This window comes from Mus pahari, chromosome 10 (genome assembly GCF_900095145.1).
Source record: "Mus pahari chromosome 10, PAHARI_EIJ_v1.1, whole genome shotgun sequence".
NCBI classification, from domain to species: Eukaryota; Metazoa; Chordata; class Mammalia; order Rodentia; family Muridae; genus Mus; species Mus pahari.
Genome location: NC_034599.1, coordinates 74,963,405 through 74,978,721, shown reverse-complemented (window position 1 = coordinate 74,978,721; position 15,317 = coordinate 74,963,405). Strand labels below are relative to the sequence as shown.

General features: G+C 38.6%; 1 protein-coding gene across 8 annotated transcripts in view; it reads right to left on the bottom strand.

Moving 5' to 3' along the window:
* Positions 1–206: 206 nt before the first annotated feature.
* Positions 207–15,317, bottom strand: part of Myo6 (myosin VI) — a 140,307-nt gene continuing 125,196 nt past the window's right edge. For 3 of the 8 annotated variants that reach the window (XM_029543570.1, XM_021206401.2, XM_029543568.1), the window contains 6 exons: positions 14,559–14,597; positions 11,977–12,080; positions 10,551–10,682; positions 7,907–7,933; positions 4,825–5,043; positions 2,590–4,323 (listed from right to left, as the gene is read on the bottom strand). In XM_029543570.1, the coding sequence (XP_029399430.1) occupies positions 4,124–4,323; positions 4,825–5,043; positions 7,907–7,933; positions 10,551–10,682; positions 11,977–12,080; positions 14,559–14,597 (721 nt within the window). In that variant the 3' untranslated portion in view covers positions 2,590–4,123. Of the gene's footprint in view, positions 4,324–4,824; positions 5,044–7,906; positions 7,934–10,550; positions 10,683–11,976; positions 12,081–14,558; positions 14,598–15,317 lie in introns of all 8 variants that reach the window. The other 5 variants (XM_029543571.1, XM_029543573.1, XM_021206402.1 and 2 more) reach the window with 4 other exon arrangements.

Below are 15,317 nucleotides of genomic sequence, written 5' to 3'. Positions count from 1 at the left end.
GTGGCTCGCACACAGCCCTGTTTATTCCCTGCATGAAGACTGCATACAAAGTTTGGGTCAGGATTCAGGAATTTTCAGTCCCCTGGAGTGCCTGTCTCTCCACGTAGTCACCTAGCACATGGTTTATGCCCAACATGCCCCACCTGAAATCTACCAACAGTGTGACATTTTGCACCCTGTATTAAAAGCACACAATACACGAGATGTTCTACACATAAGGCAATTTATTTGAATTTCCAGTACATCAGTATTTTAGGAAAGTATCAGACACACACTTTTCATGAAATGAATAAAAATTAGCAATTACAGATAGACAAACTTCCAGAAGTGAAAGGAAAGGTGGCCGCTTAATATGCCTGTTGTAGTTTGATGTTGAGTTTCTATATTGATGAAAATTAAGATTAAAAATTGTGCAGTTTTCAATGTGCATTAATTTTTCCTAACTATCTCCTAGAATACTTCTAAGAATCAAAGTTATTTCACACACAGGTTAGGGCTGGGGAAACAAGACACTGATTTGAATTGGACCAAATTGTCAAAAGACACAGCACTGACACAGGCAGGCTCTTCACAGGCCCTTGCACGCGGATTGTATAAAAGATGCCAAGATCTTTCCTGGGCGCCTCCAGTTCAGCGGCACCATTCTCAAATGCTAAGATCTACATGCCAGGTGACTCATGATCCAAGTTTACCAACCTTAATTTCTGCTTCTAAGCTGTAGCAAATGCATCCTAAAACTCAGCAAGGACCCAAGAGAGTTGGTTGTCTAAGGTGTTTGAGGGTTTCCCCACGGACATGCAGTCTTCACAGGATGCAGGTTTCCCTTCTCTTCCACGAATGCTCTCCTCTGCCCTGGTGGTTATCACTCTTCCCACAGTCCATCCTTATCCTCGTTGTTAAATGTCCTCTGCCCTCTCCTCCCCTCCACTGTTAGTGTGTCTTCTGGAAGCAATTAAAACTCAATATTTATTTACCTGTGTTGAGGACAAACAGTAAGGTACAGAAGCATCCCTTTGTAAGTCTCCAGGGATCGGCTGAGCAAACACTGTTTTCACCCCACGACTGGAGCAAAGGCATTTACATCTTTTTCATGGTCTAGTATCAAAAACTATATGACCTTCCTGGCTTGCTACAACTTTTTTCATATAAAGAAATAAGATTATCATTAATTTAGTATTAACTGGGTGATTAGTTCAATAACTATCTGGCTGAACCATGTATTTTAAAGCTATTAAAAAAAAAAAAACCCCAAAGGTCTATATATGGGAATGCCCTGAGAACCATATTAGTAACCTGTGAGTGAAACTGTCTTCCAAAAAATATCCAACTAAAGTCCAGGGAGGTGCCTCCATGCTAGAGCCTCGCCTGTATGAAGCCCTGGGTTCAATCCCCAGCATGAAAAAAAAAAATCAATTAATAAAGATCGCATGTAATAAACATCTCCTATTATTATTTTGCCTGTGGTTTCTATTATCTAAATCTCACAAGCAACTCCTAGCTTTGCCTTAAGCAGTTTTCCTAGTTGCTTGTGAAGCCAAAGGGTTCACTGACCTGCTAAGGCTTTTCACAGGCCAGGGTGAGACCCGGACTCCCTGGTCACCTTTAGGGCACGCTAGTGCTCATTTATTTTGCTGCTTCTCATACACCTGTGCACAGGTAGTCTCCGTGACAGTGAAGGGGCTCAATCTTTTGGAATATACCAGGCCTCTAGAAGCTCCCTGTACTCGCTGAGAGCGTATTTTCCCACTAACGGCGCTGCTGGCATTGTGTACTGTGTCACAACTGAATTTAACATAGAGACACTGGTCATCATTTTGCTGCTGCTGCTGCTGCTGCTGTTGTTGTTGTTGTTGTTATTGTTGTTTCTATTTAAATGTACACTCACTGTGGTGGAAGAAACTGGAGCTGACAAACATTAGAGAAATTAGTTCTTTGTGTACAAGATATAGGTTTAAACTTAAATTTTAAATGGCTGACTAAAAGAAAAGTTAATTGGGATGCCTCAAATTCTTGCATAGCCCTTGTGGATCTGAACCCACGAAATACGGTAGAGAAGCTGAATCAAGGTTTCATGGAACATCATTTCTGTTGTGTCCCCAAAAATGATGCTCTAAAGATTCCCTGGGAAGATCTGGGTGCTATGACATGCAGAAGCTCAAGCCTGCCTGAATAAGGACAGGTCTCCTGCTCGGCAAAGTTAACTCAGGAGACTATCTGAAAGTCTGCACTGTAGACCAGCATGGTAACATAATTAGGAAGGAAATGGTCGGAGATGACAGCGTTATCAGTCAAAACCCACACTTTCAACAATGCTTTGCTGTCATTCATTCCCTATAAATTCTTTAAAATATTAAGATGTCATTATCATAATTCCCACTTTTTGACTGATTTTTCATCTAGTGCTTATTCACAGATCCAAAGGATACATAAAAGTGCTTCAGAGAACAGTGCTAAGCTGACATGTCACTAAGAATGCATTAGGCCACTAGATCCCCTTCCCCACCCCACCCCCAGGACTATATTCATTTTGACTAGGAAATAAAACTTACTCAGTATCCTGCACAAATAAAGACACCAATCAAAAGTGAGTGATGAGAGAGGAAGAACAGGTTGTTTATTTCAGTAGCTAAACCTCTGCCATCAATCACAGGACCGACAGAAGGTAAGTCTAAGCATTAAGACAGCCTCCATCAGAAAACCTCATTCACATTTTCAATTATTAGTAGAGACAAGGCCACTTAATTTCCTTAACACAAAACAATCATTTCCATGATGTCATCATAATAAATAAGTACTTCAGTACTATGACACTTTGAAAGGAGCAATTCCGACAATAGTACCCGAGGCTTCTGAACATGGATCTAAGGGGGAAAAAAATCCTGAAATTCAAAGGTCAGGGTATTTAAAAACAAAGGGGAGTGTGAAGAATAGTTTTACTTCCTACTTGTATTCTAAAATACAAAGACTCCTTTGGGTGTCAACATAATTCCTTGATGTATTTTTTGTCTCTAAATTCCTAATATTAAAGTCGTAAATATTAGCCCAGCTGCTGACATCTGATCAGGAGTAAACAGCACACAAAGGGAGTGTTTTAAAGGTTTCCTGCAGCATGAAACTGTGTCTAAGTACAAGGGCTCTGGAATTACAACGTTTACAAAGCAGCTCTACCGTGTCTCCAAGGCCAAAATAGATGCCTGGAAGAGGGAAAGGGGCAAGAGAGCTGTCCGGAGCAGTACACCAGCTTAAGTGACATGAAATAACTTGGACAAGGTTCAAACTGAGAGACTGCAGTTGAGATGAAGTGGAAAAAATATTGGAATTCAGTCCAATAGAGTCACAGAACATTGCCTCAACCCTGCGTCCCTTCCAAAATGAAGCAAAGCTCTATCAAACCCTCCCGTCATCCAAGGACTCCAAACATCCTTTACTCAAACGTGGATTAGGAAGAGGGGGTTCCAAGAGTAACACAGAGCGTGGTAGAGAAGCGCCCCATGTCTGAGCCACCTATGCTGAGCACCTCCTCTGCACAGAAGACGTTCCATACATGAAGGCTCTTTCTAGAATTCTAGAACTTGGGGATCATGGGCTTAGCTAAGCACACTGCAAGATGGGTAAATCAATTTCCATAGATTTGTGAAAAAGCAGACCAAAATACAGCTTTTTGGACCAAACACATCTGTGCCTTAATCAATTCAAGTACCTTAATTCTTGCACAAAATTAAGCTAAGATTTCATTATCTCAGTTATAAAGGCACTGTGACATCCTTTTCTTTAAAAAGTCAAATGTTTTGAATTAAAAAAAAAAAAAAGTCTTGTCCTTGACAATACTCGGCAATAAGGTGGTCAGTGTGTAGAGCAAGAAGTATCAGCGTCTGTCTGGGTGCAGAAGTCACCACAACAGAGCGGGCAGGGGAGGGGCACTGCTGGAATCAGGGCTTTTCTTTCTGTAGGTCCTGAATCCACTACCTCAACCTTAATTAACCTTGAACAAATTAACAAAGTCCATGATTAATAAAATCTGTTCACTTTGCATAAGGCATTTCTACCAGGAGCAAGGAAGTGGTGAACCTTCTGGGTCACCTCCCCGCCTGGGAGGGTCAGGGCTAAGCTGGAACCCTGCGGTCTACTTGAGCAGGTTCTGCAGCATGGCTGTAGCATAGGTGGGCCGGGCCTGCCTGCTCTCAATGGCGCTCTGAAGGTACTGGATGCCTCCACAGCGCTCCCAGATCTCTTCAAACTGTCTGGGCAAGATCTCAGCACCACGCTTGCGAGTCAGACCCGTCTCCTCGAGATTCAGCTCACACATCTCCATGTCGTCCTTGCCTGCAGACGGGAGACACCACAAAATTACCATATCTTTGCACAGCATTTTTGTGAGTGTTATTCCTGAACACCCAACAATCCTCATGGATTTGAGAACTTGTAACTATTTCTGAAAGATGAAAATCTGCTTAAGTTCTTCAGAAATCACTTAAGCTTGCCCCCCCCCACTAAGGACTCTTAAAAATGTATAAGCCCCACCACTGAAGAAATCATCAGGGTTAATATGAACTCTGTGTGCCCTCAAAGCTAGTACAAAACTTAGAACTTAGCACCAAAGACAAGTTTCTTAGGACGTAAAAATCTAAACAGGCATAAAAATGATTTTGCATTGTAAATCAGTTAATCTTCCTTTAGCTGGAGGTGAGACTGAAGTGCAAAGCTCTGTCATTCAATTCTGAAATGTAATGACTGACTTATTACATTATATATCAGACTGTTTCATCCAAGGATTTACAATCCTTTTTTTCGTTTGGTCCCTCCCCGCCTGTGAATTATACACACCAGCAACAAGAAGGATGGGCGGCTTGTCAGGATGCAGCTCCATCTGCCGAGCAATCCACGGTCCGTCAAAATGGGCATACCACCAGCCCTTTTTCTTGTTCTGAGGGTCTTTGTACTGGTCCGCAGGGCGGATGAAGGGGATGCGGAAGAAACGCTGCTGTCGGTTCATCTCAATCTCCTGCTGCCTGGCAGGGAGCTGAGCTGCGGGGTTCTGCTGAGCTATTACACAGAACAGGCACCGTTACACCAGCCACCCACAGGAAAAGAAAACAGACATCACTCCTAAAATACGCCCAGAATTTTAAAGAGGGGAGGGGGAGAACAGAGGCTCCTACTAGTAAATTTAAAACGTTAGTATTAGTTGCCTGTTAATGAATCCAATTCAGAGTGGGATTTCTTAGAACTGTCTTTGACAAAAGCTGTTTCTTGGCTCTGTGCATGTACGTGCACATACACATTCAAACACTATGCACATGCACAGTACACACACGCACAATTATTGTGCTCATGTACACACATGGTATAAAATCACACATAGGCATGGGCACATGCACAATACACACACTCTCAAGTATTGTACACACACGGTCACACACACACACACACACACACACACACACACATACAAAAACACTCAAGCATTGTGCACACACAGTACACACATTTAAACATTGTGCACATGCATAGTACACATACACATACTCAAGCATTGTGCACTTACTGTATGCACAAGCATTGTTCACAGGCACAGTACACATGCTAAAACTTTGCGTATTTACAGAAATATGGTACACACATGGGTGCCCCTGCTGCCACCACCACCACCATCACCACCACCATCACCACCACCACCACTGGCAACAAAACCTTTACCAGATTCCCACAAATGACTTCTCAGTAACCCCAAATTAATCCACATAGCAGGCAAGTAGTCTAGTATTGTTTTTCCTACAAGGATTTCAGGTAAAAGTTGAAGAATAACTTACATATGACTACTTAAAACTAAATAAGTAGTAATTTTCAAATTAGAAAGATTTATCCATTTAATTATATTTTACACCAAAAGAGAAGTCCATTCAACATCTTCCTCTTTTACCAACTTTGGATTTCTTTTAAAAGGCCAAAATAGCACAGATACATTTAGAGAAAGTTGCCCCCAAAAAACCCTACATATAATAGTAAGTATGACCCTTTCCTCAAAAATATTAATTAATGCAAAATGAGATTTCTCTTGACAGAAAACCCACTGAAATAAGTGGTAAAGGATATACTATATGGGCTCCTTACCGATGGAAAGAAAGAATTCTTCCTTTTCTCTTAGTCCTAAACCTTGCCCGATTCAGTACTGAATGACTGGGCTTTTATTTTGTAAATAAAATAAAATTAAATTTGTAAGCACATCCCTGGAGTAATGACTTTATACCCTGAGCAGGTGAGGCTGTTTGTGCACTTTATATTCCTAGCTTTGAAAGTAGAACAACAATTTACTGCAGTTCCAAGAACCTTGATATGAAAATCAAAGCTCATCGATGAAAGCCTATCCGATACACAAAACCACGCACAGCATGTGGCTTGCCTAGGAACTTTCAGAAACACCAAAAGGATGAAAATATTCCTACTCTAGTTTCACCCTCAAGAACCATCAACAGCTTCTGGAAGGTTACATTTATTTATTCGCAAATCAGAGAAAGCAATAAGCACTTAAGGAGAAACCACCCATGCCTATGAAAGGAGGAAGGGCCATCTTTGTTAGTGAGGTTAGGAGCTGCATGGCCTTTAGCACAGAAACAGAAATAGGTTTGTTCTCCTGCTCCTGTCCCCTCCACTCTACTTGGCTGTGCTGTACTCAGTGATCACACCTCAAGTTTCAAAACAGCTGATTTACAAAGTGAATTCCAAGCCAGCCAGGAATGAGGCTCTGCTTCTGGATGGATGGATGGATGGATGGATGGATGGATGGATGGATGGATGGATGAGTGGGTGGATGGGTGGATGGATGGACGGGTGGGTGGATGGATGGATGGATGGGTGTATAAATATTTTTAAAACACCAACCTTTCTAGGTGGTGAATGAGTGATTGGAAATTTACAATGGTATTGACAGTTTCTATTCACTAACTTATTTTGTAAAGTATTTGCCTCCTGGAGTTAACACATTGAGTAAAATTAAGAAACCAAACTTTTTTGATACCTTTTCTAGTAATAAGACAACTGGGATTTTCTTGAAAAGAGCTAAGAACTTCAGTTAAGTTTTTTTTTTAAGTAGACATTAAAATATTGATAATAATCTTCTTAACAATCTGCTTTCGTCCAATAATGTCCCCTTTAAAATAATAATAATGTCCAGAAATAAACCCTAGCACTTGGAAGGCCGAGGCCAGAGCCCTGAGTCTGGGAGGCCAGTCTGGAATAGCCACACCATGAGGCGATGCCTCAGACTACAGAACAAAATACAAATTACAAGAAGCACTTGGAAAACTCAGGCCCAACAAGTTGGCAAAATTAACTGAAGTTCTTAGCTCTTTTCAACAAGACCCCAGCTGGCAAACTGCTCTACTCATTCTAGGAACTTGGTAACAGGGGAAAGTGACCTAAAGTTTCCAAGATATGGAAGGAATGTACATCACAGGATGTTATCTCCCTCTTCCCACCAGCAGGGGTCATTATTAAATGTGTGCATATTGCTACAGTGAACTCAAATCTCCATGGACAGAAACACAGGTACCATCTCAATGCAGCCGCTGCAATCAGCACCTAAGAGTTAGTCTTTCTTCTAGATCAGCTGGGAAATGAAGACAGCATTTTGCTACTGTAAGAAGTACGCACAGCCAGTTTTAAATGAGCGAAATCTGAGAGATGACACCATTGTATGGTCCATCTTTGTTCTGCATATTTTTTTAATTGATCTGAGAAAATGTATCATATCTCATGTTAAAATATATTTTAATACAGGCAGGCATCTTTAATGTTCTCCAAGCCCACTTACAACGTAGCAAAACAGTGTTGGATAGAAAGTTAGTACTGCAGGAAGTATTTTAACCCCTCTTCCAGTTAGCACATGAGTTACCACCCATTGACTTACGTGAATTGTTCAAAAATGGTGCAAAATCTGTGAACAAATATTGTATGTTGAACAAAATATAAAAATGCCAAAGCTGTTAAATGAGCACTTTGCTAATTAATACATCCCATCAATTGAGGTGGTGACCAACATGCAAACACTATCTATACCGAAGAGTTCAAAGAATTGTCTATAGTAAATGGTGCTCTGATTTTAAAAAATGGTTGTTTAGAAAGCATAGAAGAAAGAAAGAAATGAAGAAAGGGAGTGAGAGCTACTTCATTTATAATTTGGGGATATAAAAAGTTAACTAATGATAATAAACAGTATTATCTTTACACAGTCAACATATTCTAATCACTTCAAATTTCTTAAATCTTAATCTTGTACCATTTTTTTAAAGAATTTAAATGAAGTTATTTCCGAAATCATAATTTGAAACAATTATAAATATTCACTGAGTAATTTACAACTCTCCAAAATCATTTATGGAAACGGTATGATAAACCAAGGGGGGGCAGGCTCCATGTCCCAGGCCAGGAAGGGGGACAATTCTTACACTTAAGGGGATTCTTCTTCATCGCTATAGAAATTTACCATAGTTTATCAGAGTATTACTCTTGCACTCAGTGACATCAGGTTTTATTTTTATGAATCACAGAGTGTCCTCATTTCATGGTTTCAAACGAATCCCAATTATTCTAAATATAACAACTACACAGCCCAGACTTTCTGCCATTGACCTGGGAAGTTTTCAGATGCCCTTCCCCACTCCCCTCAAGCATATTCCTTTGTCATACCAAACTTTATATGAGGAAAATACAGAGAAAAACAGAATAACTACTGCACAGGCAGAAGTAGATTTTTATCACAAAAAAATGTCTCATAATCAAATTATCTGAAGGTTGACAAAAATCAAAAATTATCTAATAATATTTGCATAAAAAATCTAATTTTTTTTACTCCTGGATAGAACTCTTAGGAAATTTCTCTGACATAATACTGTACTTAACAGCAGCAAGTTGTTATTTGCTTCGTTTGGGGACAAAAGTAGATTTTTTTTTTTTTAAGTAACAAAATTTGAATGAAAACTGCATGAAATATTTGTAAGCCCCCTCCATTTATGGTGTACTTATTTAGATGTGTAAACTTTACAACTCAATGTTAAGACCTGTCATGGTAAAGGTAATCACAGAACATTTATAGCTAAAAGGAAGAGCCCATTGTTTTCCTTGTATGTCTTTTATAGTTTGTTTATATACAAAACAAACATGGTTTCAGGCAAAAACTTGAACACCTAAACAATGAACCTTACTGCCATTTTCAGTGCACAGAAAAAATGCTGAGGCTTCTACCTTTCAAAACCTACTGTCTCTCAGCTACAGATAACCCCAATGTTAGAGTTTGCCTAAAATCAACCACAGCCACCATCACTATCTTCCTTATTGTTATCAACTCTTTGCAACAACTGAGGAATGCTGAGGCCCTGGCATTTAACTGAACTTCATTAAATATTGCTTTTATTTCCTTGGGAAGTAGTGACAATTTAAAACTACATCCAAGAACTCAAACTCGACGCATTGGTAAACCACAGGCCCACCTGTTGAGAACATATGACACCTACTGTCACCTTGATGCTAATCTGAATTAAGAAAAATTATGATGCTATAAAAGTACCAAGGAATCCAAAGAAACTCCGCTTGCTTCTGTAACTCCAGTTCTGGGGGATCCAATGCCTTCCTCTGGCCTGCACACGTGTAGTGCAGAGATATGTCCAAGCAAAATACCCATATACAAGTTAAAAATAAATCTTTTCAAAGAACTGAAAAATCTAGCTCATATTGCACGCCATCTGAGCCAATGTGACAGTCTGCCCAGCTCCAATGAGTCTGCCCTGTCCCACTTCCTGGTTCACGTGGTTTCTGCATCTAGGTGAAATCACGGTATTATAAAGTAAAATTTGCAGTGAAACTTTTTTAAATGGGACAACTGACATGGTGATGGAGGACACAAGAACCAAATCCTTTCTTTTTTTAGGCTATGATCCCATTCCAGAATGCACCAGAATGCACCTCCATATTAAAAATATAAGTAATTTGTTTATTTGGAGAACTATTCTAAAAACTGAGCTAGATTAAATTTCAAAATAAGGAAAATTTTAAAAAATAAAAATAAGATCCGTTTTAGCTATATAAAAATACCACTGTTCCTATGTAAGCTCGCAAGCATACAAAGCGATCATAGTAACCTTTACATTTTTACGTGTAACCTTTTTTGTTTTGTTCGGTCTTTTTGCAATGCTGAAAAAAGGCACAGTTCATGCAAGCATTGGATTCAATATAAGCCAACCATCCTCATATAGTGTGTGTGTGTGTGTGTGTGTGTGTGTGTGTAACTATGTATTTAGTATTGTACAACTTTGTCAACACACACAAGATTCTTACCTTTAGACTTCGTTATAACAAGTAAATTCAATGTATCTTGACGCATATGACTTTAAAGATCTACTCCAGAGGAAACGTTATATATGACAGGTAATGATGATTGTATCATGTTCACTAGATCACAATAAGAGAACTTTATGCTATTTTACTAAAATATGTATAGCTACATGCATTCATACGTACTATACTTAGAACAGTGAAAAGCACAGATTTGTTTTTACCATAATCAGTAACCGACTTGGGAGCACGCTGCTCGGTCTCAGTGTTTCTTTTCTTGTTCTTGGATTTCCAAGCATGATACACTTTCAGTCTCCTGTGGAACTCTTCTCTGCAAGCTGCCAGGAGCTCAATGTCTATTGATTACAGAGAAAGAAAAATTCACATTCTAAATTATTCATCTGACATAATTAGTCGATGGCACAAACACGATGTACATAAAGGGTTGTTGGGTTCTAGTTTATAGGTCAAAATAAAAAGTAAGATGAGCGCTTCGTGGTCTTTCCCATGTATAGTTTATCACTCACAGATCTCTACCCTAGAGCGTTGGTTACTCAAGAACTCTAGACTACATAGGTATTTTATATATGAAGAAACTGAATCAGAAAGGTTTTTATAAAAATAGTACAGCCAATGTGCTCAAGCACAAGCAAGGGTAAATGGACCAATTTTCACATTTATAATACACTGGACTCAGAGAGGAAGAACAACTAGGATGCTTCCATTATTAGACAGTGTCCTGAACATTAAACTCCGTGTTTTACGCAAGACCATATCTATGTATGAGACTCTAGATACTGTGCCTCATACAACTGTTCTGCTGTGGGGGAAACAATTTAAAATGTGGTTACATTGCTATTTATTACTCTGGATTCACAGAATAAAAGATTCAGATATTCAAGTATTTAACCATTATGATTAGCATTAGAAGAGCCAGTCATTAAAACAACCCAAGTTATAATTTGTATTTGGCCCTTTTCTGTGACCTGGGTAAAACGTGTGCACAATACATTTCATTCAATAATAGCATTGTGGTGGTTAGTTCTAATTGTCAACCTGAGGCAACCTGGAAAGAGCCTCAGAGAGGCGCTGTCTACACCAGGCTAGACTGTCTGCAGACATACCTGTGGGAGGTTGACTGGACTGTATTAATTGGGGTGAGAAGGCCCAGCCAATGTGGGTTTGGACTAGGAGTGTGTAAGAGTGGAAACACAAGGTTAAGTACAGTGCATGCATTTTTTTCTTTCGGCTCTTGACGGCAGATGTGATATGACCAACCGCATTACCCTCCTTGTCTTCCATTATGATAGACTGTAACCTTGACTTAGGAGTTACAATAAACCCTTTCTCCTCTAACATCTGTTTTGTCAGGGTATTTTATCACAGCAACAGAAAAGAAACTGGAGTATATATCTTTCTTTTGAGTTTGTGACTAAACCATGTCTTCCTTTTCAAGAGAACAAAGAATAACAAATATACTGGCTTAGGTACTATACACACATACATATATAAACTCGCACACACACACACACACACACACACACACACACACACACATGCGCATGCACACATACCACCCCAATCTAGGTAGTTATCTTAATGGCTGTTGGTACAGCCTCCTGCTCTCCTTCACCTTCTCCATGCACTTACCACAGGAAGTATTGATTGTATCACGTAGTTCTGCGTATTTCCATTTACTGAGATCATGTTTCTTGGTACCAGCAGCAGCCTTGGTAGCTTGTACAGCAGGACCTCTGTAATCAAAATTTTCACATATTCAAATAAGAAATATACAGGTCACGAGACGAGCACTCAGAATCAAGTCTCATGATTTATTCTAATCCCAATGTGACAAAGAAAGAGGTTAGATGCGTCCGATTTCAAAATATGGAAAAAAGGAACACAGATGTGGTAAATAAACACTGAGGGTCTAAAATCCTGCCTCCTGGGTATCAAAGAAGTAAGGCCCCACCCCACCACTACCACTTTCTACCTGGAAAACCATTCTCTTAAAAGGGGCAATGAAGGCAAGCTACCTGAGAACAAGTGTGTAGCCGCTCACCATTCTACCTTTTGAAAGAATAGTAGACCTAGCAAATGGCCACCTAGAGACACCTTATATGACTAACATTATTGAAAAAGCACCTGTAAAGCTACATCACCCTTCATGTGCCTTTTCTTGGGTTCTTTTCCTTATTATTATTTGTTTTATCCTATTTATTATATTTGTTTTTGCTTTATCTTATTATATTACATTATATCTTATTTTACTACTATCCCTTAGAAAACTGTTTGCTTTCTAATGAGAGACAGAGAGGACCTGGATGGGAGGGGAGGTAGGAAGGAACTGGGAGAAGTAGAAGAATAGAAAACCACAATCAGGACATGTTACTTGGAAAAAAATTTATCTTCGACGAAAGAAAGACATTTTAAGAAAAGAAAATGCATCACCTTTTCCTGAGGTGGTAGAAATTACATTTTCAATATTAAACCTAAAATGAAGTAAATAAGGTATCTTTGCCTCTTTTAAAGGCCTATGAGTATATTGTGGGTTTAAAATGGTATATTTCATGCTACATACTTAAAACTCTTTTGACATGGTGACCATAATATACTGGCTGATGAATAATAAGTAGCTACTTAATCCTTTCTACATCTTATGATTAACATCAGCTTTACTGCACAATCTGCATTTGTACCAAGTTGCATAACTGGTGGATTTGCATATAGCTTTTCATTCCTAACTGCTTAGCTCAAGAGTTAACTATAAGCCTTAGAGCAAACTTAGGCGTCCATCAGTAGAACCAAGTTAGTCAGCATTTGCAGGAAAATGCATATAACTGTAAATAACCATATTAATAAAATTAAGTAGTCTCAAAAAAACGAGTATCACATTTTCTCTGATTTTTGACTTCTAGGTTTTATATAGATATATAAAATCATGTATGTTATCTATGAAATGAAAATAGAAGTTTAATTGTCTAGGGGGAACAAGGATTAATAGGAGAGAAAAGCAAATAAAAGTGTGGGTAAGATGTGTAAGATGTGGCAGAAATATTCTCAGTAGCTAATTATATGAAAATGTCCATATGGAACACACACACCACACACACGTACAGTGAGTATGCACAGCATAATCTGCTCAAGGAGTCAGATATGTGTCTACAAGGTCTACATTATTTTTAATACATATGGAAATGCTCTTTTCTAGATCTCTAAACTGCCTGTCAACAAAGGAGCTAGAAAGAAATCACTCTTTATTATAAGTTTTTCCTGTTCTGTTTTGAAAAAGGAAGCCAATTTATACAATATGTAGTTTGATAGTCAAATATATGAAAGACATCTGTAGAGTGTGTGTGTGTGTGTGTGTGTGTGTAATGCTTTGATAAGTTCTAAAGATAAAATTGAATTCAAAGAATTCTTGCATAAAATGTGAATGTATTAACACTATCTTTTCATTCATATTTTATTTCATAAGCTTGCTAAAAAAAAATGTATCTGGAGTTAGAAGTAGAAACTGAACTCAATGTAGGTAAGTGCTCCCCTCCCCATCTCTATATAATTAAAATAGTAAAATAAAGTAATAAAGTAAAATAAAATAATCTACTGATTAACCTTACCATACAATCATACAAACAATACATTAGAATAGTAATAGAAATGACTTGATTTTTACAACACATGAACAGTACTTTTTATTAATTTTGTAACTTTAAAATTGTCAAAATATTATTGATTCAAAGCTACTTCTAAAAATTATGGACAAAGGCTGGAGACATGGCTCAGCCACTATGAGCTAGGCTCATAACCAAAAGGCCTTCCAGATTCTGGGAGATTCTGGAGATTCATTTGCACCGGTGGATTTTAGACTCGTGTTCATGCTTAAGATTCCATCTTACTATGCCTCCCCCTCAGCGAGGCACAGTGGCCCCCAAACTAGAGGTACCACCCCCAACCCCAGGGGAGTTTCAACGTCCTCATCCCACCAGGATGACACTGAAGCGCACAACCCAGCACCAGTGCAGAGCTGCCCCATCCAAGATGCCAGCTGTGTCCTCAGTGAGAAACGGGGATTAGAAAGCATGGCTTCTTTCTGTGTCATACAGAAAGGTTACATGAAAAGAGAGCGAGTCATTCATACAACAGGTTCTAGTCCAAATCATCAAAAAGGAATTTTAAAACAGGATTAGTTTTGTAATAGATACTTATTTCTGCAAATGCACTGCACTAACCTACTCAAAATTTCTGACATTTCTTTGGCCATTTGTTCCCTACAAGAAAAAAAAAATGATAATACAACACAATTACACATAAGGCACATTACATAAATTGCTTAAAAGATATGAAAATATAATTAATCTCAACATCATCAATATTGTACCTATTCAAAATCATTCTACTTAGTGAAGGACCCATTAGTGACATGGTTTTCAGTCACTCTATCCATAAAACATGGTGAGGTCTTTGAGTTTCAAGTTATCTGAGCACATCTCTATCACTGGGTAAAAACCCTCAGATAAAATTTCATGAAGGCCATGCTTCGGTGGTATTTTTTATGTGCAGAATATAAATAGCATGCTTTAAATGCCCGCAGGAAACTTGGCAGGATATAGATGCTGTACAAGGATTTTTGCTCCAAAGATGCTTAGCACATTAGTTAGATGAAGGTTCACGGTGGTAAGCCAAGCTGATATGCTCAGATAACATTCTAAAGATCCTCGGTTCTAAACCAAAGCATATATTTTAAAAATAAAAGAAGAAAAATTAGCACAAGTACTTGTTACATTTAATGTCTGATGTAATCTGACTGTGCAAGTATCAGAACATCATTACTCGGGAGATTGTCACTTCTCAGCCTCCGTGAAGCGGAATGACAGTTTCACTGGGTTCAAGAAATCAACATCTTTTTATTTCATTCCATCCCTGACCTTTGCTCTTTTTTCCGTTCATAATTAATCACTTTCATATATGTTCTATTCATTTAGCACTAG